At 45.3% G+C, this 12,499-nt stretch overlaps 1 protein-coding gene across 2 annotated transcripts in view; it reads left to right on the forward strand.

Annotated features, from left to right (window-relative positions):
* The window catches only part of SPATS2 (spermatogenesis associated, serine-rich 2), a 156,055-nt gene extending 152,759 nt beyond the window's left edge, over positions 1-3,296 (forward strand). For both annotated transcript variants that reach the window (XM_010857769.1, XM_010857770.1), the window contains exons 12-13: positions 729-943; positions 2,007-3,296. In XM_010857769.1, coding sequence (XP_010856071.1) covers positions 729-943; positions 2,007-2,318 — 527 coding nt within the window. In that variant the 3' untranslated portion in view covers positions 2,319-3,296. The remainder of the gene's footprint in view (positions 1-728; positions 944-2,006) is intronic.
* Positions 3,297-12,499: the final 9,203 nt, after the last annotated feature.

Consider the following 12,499-nt stretch of genomic DNA (forward strand, 5'->3'; position numbering starts at 1 on the left):
GTCAGACCCAGAGACCCTAAGCTCAGCTCTTCTGTTCTTTAAGTCTCGGCGTAAAAGTGAGATAAATGTTGGACTTAGGGCAGTGATTGTGAACTCAACATTAGCCCAGGCTTAAAACCAAGGAAATAAAATCTAGGGACTACTTTTAAACCATTGAATTCTGACAAAATTTGAAAATGTTAATATTTTTCAACTAGATTGATATTTTGAATTTGGAGTTACATTTGCAGAAAGAACCTTAGGAAGGAAGATAGATATTTGTTGTGAAGACTAGTTCTGTTCGTACGTAACTCATCTTGCATGATTCAAATGTTTAAAAAAGAATTTAGCTTTTCATTTAACTTTTTCTTTCTTTGCGAGGTTGGTACTTTAGAAATGTTCCTTGCATAGGAAACTGAACATATGGCCCATACTATTGTTCCTAGGCTTAGTCAGCCACTGGAGCCAAAGCCAGGCGTTGAGGTGGTAGGAACGCCAAGAAATCGTTAGTTGGTGGGGGGATGGGCCACTCTGACGGATTGTTACAAAGCCCTGGGGATTTGGAAGGCGTGGAGGAAGAGGGCAGAAGGGAGGTTTTCCTTCCTGTTACCTCCTTAAAAGCTTAGCTTTACAAATACTCAGACAGTTCTTTATCCTAGATTGCTCATTGTGAAATGGAGAAACAGGGAGAAATTACCAGTCATGCTCTTCTATCACGTGACCACATCTTTCTCATGTTGCTGTCTCAGTGTCCCATCCAAAGAACAGCTATTCGACCCGGTCTCGATGTAGCTTGGTTGCATCTGTGTCTTTGAGTAACCCGTGCGACGCCTCTGCTGCTGCTGCTTCCACCTGCGCCTCTGCTCCCAGCCTTACAAGCGCTAACAAGAAGAACTTGGCACCGGGAGAGACGCCTGCAACCACAGCAAACTCCGGTGGCCGATCCTACCAGCCTCACCGAGAGGTAACCTAGCTTCCACTGAGCGTGTTAGGCAGAAAAGCTTTTAAACCAGGTTGTCACAGTTTAAACGCTGACAGCTCAGTACATGACCCGCTTCTCTTTATGCCCCTTCCACATCTATCTTGAATCCCTCCAGCCTCAGTTAGTTCCAAAGAAAGGGTTTGGTGTGTATGTTCCAGTTCACCAGCCAGTTTAGATTTCCCGTTGCCAGGACTACTGACTTTCTGATGTTGGCAGTGATCCTCGCTGTCGTAGGCAGTAGTCTTGCCTGGTAATTGGTCACACTGGGAGTCGTGCACCCATCTGGAGGTGGAAAGCACCACAGTGGCAGGTTCGCCAGAATGCGTCTGAAGCAGCAGCTCCCTGGAAGCACAGGGAGAGCATACCCAGGAGAGAGAGAGAGCATGAACCAGGTAGGGCAGGGAGCAGACACTAGAAAGTTGAAGCAGAATCCATAGTTGCTTTTCCTTGATTTGAAGGAGATACCATAAGAGCCATCCAAGGCAGTGCTGTGAATTAGCCTGAAGTAAGTAATTCTTCAGACTGGTATTACATTGGAATTGGAGGACAAAAATAAAATCCTGTGCCATGAGCTCTCCGGGTTGTACTGTGAATGTGTTAAATGTCACAGCAGCGTGATTTAATCTGTGGTTCATGATATATAGCAAAGTAGAGCATAGTGAGGCGTATATTATTATTCAAATGTTCATTATCTTTACAAATAGTTTATGATCTACAAAATTCAGACATGTGATAAGACACTTGCCCAGTTGAGGGCTTATAATAGCCCCAGAGAATGCTCTTTCTTCCTCAGCCCAGCTAAAGAAAAGCTCTTCAGGGGCGAGGACCCTGAGGTGAAGGGCAGAGGGGAGATAGCGAAAGATTTATGAGTTCTCATTAGGTCTAGGTTGGATCAGCTGACCAAATTCTGTGAGTATTGAGAGAACCGAGTCCCAAGCATGGGATACCACTGCTAGGCTTTCAGAATATTCCTGTGCACGGAACTGGCACACCTGGGGTGCCCTTATACCACTGTGCTCTGAACATTGTATTCTTTTATCCTTAGGCATTGCCGGGAAACAGACGAGGAGGACAAGGCTACAGGCCACAAGGCCCAAAGTCCAGTGACCCCACGAACCAAGGGCGACATGACAGCGTGGGTCGTTACAGAAATAGCTCGTGGTATTCATCTGGTTCCAGGTACCAGAGTGCTCCACCCCAGGCACCAGGAAACACTAGTGAACGGGGCCAGGCTCACTCTGCAGGGACCAATGGGACTGGAGCCAGCATGGAGCCCGGCCCACCCAAGCCCTCATTCAGGAAGGGGCTCCCCCAGCGCAAACCTAGGACCTCTCAGCCTGACGTTGTGAACTCCTGAGGAAGATTCCAGCCGGTCTCTCTCTTTCCCACACAATTCAACTTGGTAACTGGACTTTAGGAAACTTACAGTTAGATTTAATAACAAAAAGAAGTTTACGCATATCACTTTTTATGCCATTCTAAATATTTTGCCATTCTAAATATTTTGGTTTCTTCTCTCCTCGTTTCCTCTTTACCGTTTTTTGGAAGGGAAGCGTTTTTTTTTTTTCTTTCCCTTGACCTTTCCCGGTGAGATGGATTGATTCTGATTGGTCATTTCCACCAGAAATCACAGGCAACTGTTGCCAGGTTTCCCAAGGGTAAGCAGTGTTCTTCCCGGGGCTCCGGGCCTTCCGGAGGCCTGAAGAAGCCATCCTCAGCCAGCCCAACTGTCCAGGCGTTCAGGAGGAGATGGATCACGGCTGCTCTTGCTACCTTTCTGTCACAGCAGGAGCCGCACGTGCCTGTTGGGTTCCCTGTAAACAACAGTGTGAGCAGGAGAGGCAGCGAGGGGGTTGTGTACAGCCCTGAATTGGCCAGAAAAGGGGGGATTGAATAGGTGAAAATGGAAGAACCCTGGGACGCATTTGAGAATCTGCCTGTGCTCCTAAGCTGTGCCTGAGACTGACACTCAGATCGCGGTTTTAGTCTCTCGCTTGGCACCATGGCTTAACCTGCGGTTTCTTCCATATGCCCAAGCCTTGTTTTCTATGACCTTAGGCTGCAAACCAGTCTAGGGCAGTCTATGGGAAAGTAGCATTAATTCAAGGGAAAAAAGTATTTCTTCATTACAGTGTTTGAAGATTTTTGTTGCTATTGTTCTTCCTCTTTCCTGATTCCCATTCTGACCCTGAACCAAATTTATAGCAATATAATTAGTGTTAATCTAAGGTGTCAACCATCCAAAAATTGCTGCAGTCAATCTTTAGAGTTGAATAAATAAAAACAATTGCATAAATGTTCCCACGTTTGTTTCACCGCAGGAAGCGACTTCATTTCATTACTGTTTTTCTCTGGGCCTCATGGGATAGAAGTCACTCAGACAGCTTGTTTGGGGCTTCAGTGAGGGTATCCAGTTCCTCAGTCATTTGTCCACTGCTTTAGCTTCAGAACCAAGTTAAATACAAAAGTCAGGGTGAGCAGATGCAGCTGTTTCTTTTGGGAAGAGGTCTGTAGGAGACGGAAGGGTAACTTTCCAAAGGAGAACCTACCAGCTCTGAAAAATCAACTGCAAGTAGCTCCACCAGGCAGCCAGAGGCTCTGTCTACACCCCTGTTCTCCACCCTGCCCTTCACAGGAATAGCGGACGTCACTACGTAACTGGGTTCCTGCACGTACCAGGTGGTGCTGGTGTCAGACTCCCACCCGTGGCCGCCCCAGCCTCTATGATTTAATAACACAGAGCTTTTTCTTCTCAGGGTTTGTTCTCCCAAGTCTGCTGCCCAGGCTGTAAGTGGCAGTGGTGCAGAACCTAGCTGCCTCGGGGCTTCCCCTGGCCCTTTGGCTGAAGCTGAACTGCCAGGGTTCAGGTTGGTTGCACAGACTGAGTGAGAAAGAGTGTGTGTGTGTCTTTCAGGAAAGAAAACAGTAGTCAAGGAATACTGGGAAGCCATTTTCTAAGGGGCTGGCTACCTCATTTGGGGGAATTTACCCAACAACACCATCCACCTGCTGTTATTTAGGGAAAAAGTCCTGCTTCTTTGATTAATTGGTCACCTACACTTTATAGGAAATCCAGAGATTGAAGTGGCCTTGAAGGATTATGAGGTCTATCCCTGTATCCAGGCAAGAATGTATTTAACCACCTAAACAGATGGGCAGCCACATGTTTGTCAAAACTGCCTTGAAGTTGAAATTAAAATCTCCTTATAGAAAAACATTTGAAGATTTTTTTCTAGGACCACAAAAAGTTTGAAAATTATGAAGCTTTTTTTTTTTACACATTGTTTTTAATTATAAAAGTGGCATTTAAAATATCAAATAGGGACTTCCCTGGTGTCTGGTGGTCGAGACTTCACCTTCCAGTGCAGGGGGTGCGGGTTTGATCCCTGGTCTCATGGCCAAAAAACCGAAACATAAAAGCAGTATTGTAACAGATTTAATACAGACTTTAAAAATTGTCCACATTTAAAAAAAATTTTTTTAATAAAATAAAATATCAAATAATGCAGAAATGTAAAAGGAAAAAAAGTTTTCCATGTTCCCATTCTCTTCCTCGGGGGTAATGACTGTTAATAATTTGGCATATATCCTTACAACGCTTTTTCAAAGCATATATGTACATATACACATACATACATAGGCTTTTAATTTTTGGTTTTGTTTTTTATTAAAGGAGCCTACTATATGCATTCCACCATTCTTTTTTTAGATAACATGTCTATACCATAATTAATTTAGGATCTCATGTTGTAAATATTTGGAGAAGGCAATGGCACCCCACTCCAGCACTCTTGCCTGGAAAATCCCATGGACGAAGGAGCCTGGTGGACCGCAGTCCATGGGGTCGCTAAGAGTCGGACACAACTGAGTGACTTCACTTTCACTTTTCACTTTCATGCATTGGAGAAGGAAATGGCAACCCACTCCAGTGTTCTTGCCTGGAGAATCCCAGGGACGGGGGAGCCTGGTGGGCTGCCGTCTATGGGGTCGCACAGACGTCTATGGGGTCAGACACGACTGAAGCGACTTAGCAGCAGCAGTAGCAGTTGTAAATATTCTGCTCCTAAATTTGCCAGTTTGACTTTCTTCAGTGAAGACAAGTTAGGTTTATCTTAAGTTTGAACTGTGCAGCTCATCCTTTGCTACCCATGACAGCTCTTCTTCCAAGAGAAGGGAGGCTCTGCACCCTGGGCAGTTCCTGCTGTGTGTGCAGAAACATTCTACCTAATCATCATGTTTCCTTCCCTTTCTGTTTTGTCCTACAGATCAATCTCGTGTCCTTTCCCAGACTACGAGATAGGACTGAAACTTGAGGTTTAGCTTTGTCAATTACGTGCCACTTGAGAGAGAAAATTTGAATTAACATGGCTTCTTTAGGTACATCAAATATCTAATGGGCCCCTTATTTACAGCAGTTTTTTTTAATTCACTTTAAAAAAACCTAATATAGGCTCATTTTTTTCAAGGTACAAAAGGATACATTATGTGAAAGTAAAAAAATTCTTGGCTACCTTGTCCCACTCCCCAGAAGAAATTACTGAAAAGTTTCTTATATAACTTACCACAAACTTTCTAAATCCAAACATGCAAATATATATTTTCTGTCTTTTACATAAATGTAAATCATATTATGCATATTCCTAAACAACTTGCTTTCTTTTCTTAATTTGTCCTTGCTTTTTATAACTAGCTTCTGTTTGGCTTTAAGAACAATCAATATATGTGAATAGTTTTTTGAAAAAAATAAACCTAAGCAGTTCAAATGGATATATGATGAAAATAAGCTTCCATCCCACTCTAGACTATGGATTCCCTCTCCAGAGGCAACCGCTGTTAAGTTTTTGTCTCCCTTCAGAGATTTGCTATATTGATACACATATATCAGAAGAATGTGCACTGCTTAGGCCTCTTAACATTAGTATACATAAATATACCTGGTCTTTTTATGGTTGCATTGTATCCCATTGTATGAATTCATCATAATTAGTTCAACCAGTCCCTAATGATGATTTTCAGTTTTTTACTATTACAAGTATTGCTCAAATGCTCTCTTAATACATATATCACTCATAACATGAGAGTATATCTTTAGGATAAATTCCTAGGAGTGGAATTGTTAGACCATACAGTTACTGATAAAGTACTCTTAAAAGATGCATGAGTTTACACTCTTAGCAACAATGTTTGGGAGTGCTTTTTATAGTTGCTGAGCTGGAAGCTAAGGAGATAACTAAAACACAGCCTCTCGTGGGGCTGATAAACTACTTGGGACAACTGACATATACAGATAAAGCAATACAAGGTAATAAATAGTATTGCATTGAAGAGCCTTGCTGTCACCTGTGAGAGAAATGGAGCAGCACTACTCACAGGGCCTGTGCTTCAACTGATCTATCCCAGTGGGTGATCAGGCACTTGTTCAGTGGTTCAGAATCCTAAACCAAGGGTATAGTCTTGTGAGTATGAAGGTATGTATGGAGTACAACAGGATGAACTATTTTGGGTTGGGAGTGGCCTGGAAAAGCCACGACACATGGTTATCAATCTGTGAGCCTCTGCTTTTGGAGAAGGTCTTTAGAGTAATGGCTTGTTGTCCTGGAATTCCTGCCATCTGACTGAACAAAGTGAGGGTTTGTCTTGCCTAATACACAGGTTTCATCCCACCTTATCCCATCTGAGGAGAATTATATCCACAGGGAAGCGCACTTCATGGAAGAAACAGGTATCCAAAATGGTACATGTTTGGAGGTCAGGAACTAATTCAAGGAAATATTTTGTCAGTATTTTAACCAGTTCAGAGTACCAGACCATAACGCTAGTAGCCAGAGCAACATACTATAAAACTAGCCCAGCTAGACTTCCGGTAGCTTTAGCCACCTGAACGTATTCTTTCCTTTAAACATTGAGGTACCTTCTGGATTCTAGGCACTCTGCTGAGTTCTGAGGCCAAGAGGTATTTGCAGGTAAAGGAATGAGAGCTCTTATCTGCTCCTTAAACAGAAGCAGTGTCTGGTGGCCAGGCAGTGCGATAGAGTGGAAAGACCCTGGAATTTTGATACATATGCATATGTGCTAAGTCGCTTCTGTCATTTCCAACTCTGCAACCCCATGGACTGCAGCCCACGAGTCTTCTCTGTCCATGGGATTCTCTAGGCAAGAATACTGGAGTGGGTTGCCATGCCCTCCTCTGCAGGATCTTCCCCACCCAGGGATTGAACGCACACCTCTTCTGTGTCTCCTGCATTGCAGGCGGATTCTTTACCACTTGAGCCACCTGGGAAGCCCTTTGAGACATACATTTGGATTTTAATTCTGGCTTTATAACTTGGTAGCTATGTGGTCTGCTAACCTTGGACAAATAGCATCTCTGAACCTCTTCCTGAACTGGGAAGTGAAGACAATGGTCACTGCTTCACAGAGGGGTAAGGGAGGTATCAAGCAGGTGCTGGAGAGCAGGATTCTCATGTCCAGGCTAACCTGTGACAAGTTAAACATTCACTAACTCTTTACTTTTCTGTCTCTCCTGCCCTGTTAAAAATCGCATGAAAGACTTCCCCAATCTCCAGCCATACAGACCTAATTAACCAAAAGAAAAAATAAATAATAATACTTGAGTCATCCTATTCCTTGCAGAGCTTTTCTCCTCTGAGTGTATACCCCTCCAGCACATCCGTCCTGACAGCTGTCAGGAAAGCACCGCCCCCCTCAGATGCCCTCCTGTTCCCTGCCCCCCTGTTTCTGAACTACTCAGGGTGACAGCCCAGATGCTGATGGTACCAACCAGGACAAACAGGGAGCGAGGCTGTGGCAGCATCTCCCTGGGGACAGCCAGGGACTGTCATTTCCCCACGGGTGCCGAGGGAGTTTCCTTACCTACACTGTGACTCCCTACCAGGGGAAACGCTAGCTGAAGATTTTTCTGGGTGAGGAAACTCACCCACCATCACCACCAGCAGCACAACTGTTCTCCAGCCCACCCGCCCCTTCACAGCCGTCAAAACAGCAGGAACAAATACCACCCACTCTGATTCCCCAGGGAAAAGTCAGGTCTCCTTTTTATGTCTCTCTTCAACTTAACCCAGTTAGGCTTTCTCTGTAACTAGATTTCAAACAAACCCATTTTCTGGTGTTGCTCAAACTCGCAGGTGAGATTGAGAGCATTTCGCAGACTCTCCCTTGGGAATCAAAGTGGGTGGGGCTTGTGGTCCACTGCAGTGTCTCCCCCACGGCCTGAAGTCCAGGTGGCTGTTCACAGTAGGTAACATCCAAAATGCCTGTGTGTGTGTGTGTGTGTGTGTGTGGTTCAATCATGTCTGATTCTGTGGCCCCATGGACTGTAGCCCACCAGGCTCCTCTGTCCATGGAATTCTCCAGGCAAGAATAATGGAGTGGGTTGCCAGTTTCTTCTCCAGGACATCTTCTGACCCAGGGATCGAACCCAGGTCTCCCACATTGCAGGCAGATTCTTTACCATCTGAGCCGCCAGGGAAGCCCTAAAAATGACCTAAAATAACCATTGTGTCACCTTTTAATAGGCTGTTTCTCAAAGGACAGGACAAGGCCCCCCCAGCAGCGTGGCATGATAGCAAACTGCCAGCTCCTTCACCAACTCCTGGTTCAGATCTGGTTCCCCCAGTTAACTAGCCATGTTAATTAGCCACTTAACTTTCCTTTTTAGAAAGTTTGTCATGGTTTCTTCATACTAGCTGGAACCCTCCACTAAAAGAAAAGGAATGGTCTAGAATGAGACAGACACGGGGTGGCCAAGTACTGGAGGCCTCAGAGTATTCCAGAATGTTTTGGTGGGGGTGGGGAGCCTCTGTCGAGGCTGCATCTTGAGCTCATTTCAGTGGTCCCAGCACCCAGGGCCAGGGCCAGCGTAGGGGGACTTTAAGTAAGAATCATAACCACTTAACTAAGTTCATCTCATTCTCTCCACAATCCTCTGAGAAAGGTTCATTTCACAAATGAAGGAACTGATGCTGTTCGAGATTAGCACCTGTCCTCCGTCCCCACCCCAAGGTCACTCGGTGACAGAGCTAGAATTCAAACCCGGGCTAGTTTGACTTGAAAGCCTGAGATTTCCCCACCTCACAACACAGTCTGAGAAGGAGAGACCTGGGGACCTCCAGAAACGAGGTGGAGAGAGTGGGAAGCGGGGAGGGGAGGAGCCCCTGGACTCTGATCCGACAGCCACCTGTTCTCAACCCTGGCACACAGCAACCGACTCCGCCTGCACTTGGGGGTGGGGTGGGGGCTTTCTCCATCTTTTGTGTCTTGAGCAATTTTTTCTTTGCTTTGCTCTTCCCTTCTCTTTCTCCCTGTTCCTTTTGTAGATAATACTCCCACAGGCCTCCCACGGCAGCTCCAAAACTCAGCCTCCTGAGTTTCTTGTTGTTGACAATGCCTCTGAGCTATCTCTGAACAGGGCTCCCCCACCCAACCTTAACCTCCCTTCCCTGTGACTCCCCACCGTGGCCAGTGAGTCAGGAGCTGGGGAAAGTGGAGAGGGAAAGATGACTAGGAGGAGCCCAGTGCTACCTGACCCACCCCACCCCATGCCCTGCCCTGTTTACTTTTCAACTCCTCCCCACCCCCACCATGCTGGCTCCTAAGTGTGGGCCCCTGCTCTGTGTGTGTGTGTGTGTGTGTTGTTTATTCTAGGTGCGAGGGTAGATGCAGGGAAGGAGGTGGAAGGAGGAGGCAAGGAATTCATCACTGCAGCCTCTATAAGGCAGATCTGGCAGGGAGACCTGAGGGACTAGGTGACATGAAAGGGAGTCAAGTGGGTTGAGACCCTATGCCTGAACACACTCATCTAGATGGAAAGGACACCTTCAATCAAGCCAGGCTAAAGGTCTTAATGACCTGGATAACCACCATGGTGTGATCACTAACCTAGAGTCAGACATCCTGGGGTGCAAAGCCAGGTGGGCCTTAGGAAGCATCACTACAAACAAAGCTAGTGGAGGTGATGGAATTCCAGCTGACCTATTTCAAAACCTAAAAGATGATGCTGTGAAAGTGTTGCACTCAATATGCCAGCAAATTTGGAAAACTTAACAGTGGCCAAAGGACTGGAAAAGATCAGTTTTCATTCCAATGCCAAAGAAAGGCAATGCCAAAGAATGCTCAAACTACGGCACAATTGCACTCATTTCACACACTAGTAAGGTCATGCTCAAAATCCTTCAAACTCAGCTTCAACAGTACTTGAACCAAGAACTTCCAGATGTTCAAGCTGGCTTGAGAAAAGGCAGAGGAACCAGAGATCAAATTGCCAACATCCATTGGATCATAGAGAAAGCAAGGGAATTCCAGAAAAACAGTTACTTCTGCTTCATTGACTATGCTAAATAAAGCCTTTGGCTGTGTGGATCACAACAAACTGTGGAAAATTCTTCAAGAGATTGGAATAACAGACCACCTTACCTGCCTCCTGAGAAACCTGTATGCAGGTAAAGAAGCAACAGTTAGAACCAGACGTAGAACAATGGACTGGGAAAATTGGGAAAGGAGTACATCAAGGCTGCATATTGTCACCCTGCTTATTTAATTTATATGCAGAATACATTGAGCAAAATGCTGGACTGGATGATACAAGAGCTGGAATCAAGATTGCCGGGAGAAATATCAATAACCTCAGATAAGCAGATGATACCACCCTTATGGCAGAAAGTGAAGAGGAACTAAAGAGCCTCTTGATGAAAGTGAAAGAGGAGAGTGAAAAAGTTGGCTTAAAGCTCAACATTCAGAAAACTAAGATCATGGCATCCAGTCCCATCACTTCAAGGCAAATAGATGGGGAAATAATGGAAACAGTGACAGACTTTATTTTCTTGGGCTCCAAAATACTGCAGATGGTGAGTGCAGCCATAAAATTAAAAGATGCTTGCTCCTTGGAAGAAAAGCTATGACAAAACTAGACAGTGTATTAAAAAGCAGAGACATCACTTTGCCAACAAAGGTCCATCTAGTCAAAGCTATGGTTTTTCCAATAGTCATATATGGATGTGAGAGTTGTACCATAAAGAAGGCTGAGTGCTGAAGAATCGATGCTTTTGAACTGTGGTGTTGGAGAAGACTTTTGAGAGTCCCTTGGACTGCAAGAAGATCAAACCAGTCAATCACAAAGGAAATCAACCCTGAATATTCATTGGAAGGGTTGATGATGAAGCTGAAGTTCCAATACTTTGGCCGCCTGATGCGAAGAGGCGACTCATTGGAAAAGATCCTGATGCTGGGAAAGATTGACGGCAGGAGGAAAAGGGGACAAGAGAGGATGAGATGTTTGGATGGCATCACTAACTCAGTGGACACAGTTTGAGCAAGCTCCAGGAGATGGTGAAGGACAGGGAAGCCTGATGTGCTACAGTCCATGGGGTTGCTGAACACAAAAGGAAAGGGTTGGTGGCCACATCTCTATCCCATACACGTCCACACAAATTCTATGATGGGCAATGGCGGAAGCAGTTTAAAGCTCCAAACATGGCTGTTTCATTCTGAGATAAGAGTGATCATATGTTCAATTTATGTTAGTATGTTTTCCTCTGGAAATTGGGACCAACCAGGGCACCAAAGCGATATCAGAGGCATTGTGCCTGGAGCTGCTGAAGGAGACAGTGCATCTGAGACAAAATATTTAACCACTTTGCCTTAATGCTTTCCATCTGTAAATTGTCAATTATAACTGCAACTATTTCACAGAATTATGATAAAGATTAACAGGATAATCCAAGTAAATCACTCAGCACAGTGCTTTGGCACAAAGTTGATGTCAGGCGCTGTAATAGTACACACAGGTACTGTGTGGAGCGCCCACACGTTCCATCTACCGCCGACTTGCCCTGACCCACAGAGTCTGGTTTGGCTTCATTTTAAAATCAGCCCAGGATTATGAGCTTGAAGACTGAATGTCGTGAACACCTGGGCTCACACAGGTGACTCAAGGGCCATCTAGATCTGATGCACAACCCCAGATGACCAGTCCTTGTGAGTGCCACACAGCTAGCCTGGGGCTGTTTCTGGGTCCTCAGAGTGGGAGACGGCTATACTGGAGTGAGGTGGACTCTGCACCTCGGGTTAGGAGAGTGTCAGGGTTGGAACCTTAGCAGTAAACCAAACCAAAGCAAGTCTCTATCGCTGCCTCTTTACTCATCTGTGAGATGGAGTGTGAGTATCATCTATTCTGCATAAGTCACACGGCTCCTATAAGATTCAAAATCAGATAATACTTACATGATGCAACTGTCACCCACAACTGTCTGGATCCTTTACTCTCTTAATTTTCCTAACAACTCTCTGCGGTAGTTACTGTCCCCACTTCACAGAGGAGAAAATTGAGTCACGCAAGGAAAATCACAACAGCAAGTGGCAGCACTATATTCAAACCTAGGTAAGTAGCCTGGCTCTCAAGTTAGGTGCTATCAACCATACTCCTCATCCTTTCAAAGTGAGACAGTTGGTAAATTGCACCCCCTCCTTAGCAGTACAGCTTGAACAGGCCCGGAGGGGCAAAGATGAGCCACGGGGGAGGAA

The sequence above is a fragment of the Bison bison genome, unplaced genomic scaffold (genome assembly GCF_000754665.1).
Source record: "Bison bison bison isolate TAMUID 2011002044 unplaced genomic scaffold, Bison_UMD1.0 scf7180017864383, whole genome shotgun sequence".
NCBI lineage: Eukaryota > Metazoa > Chordata > Mammalia > Artiodactyla > Bovidae > Bison > Bison bison.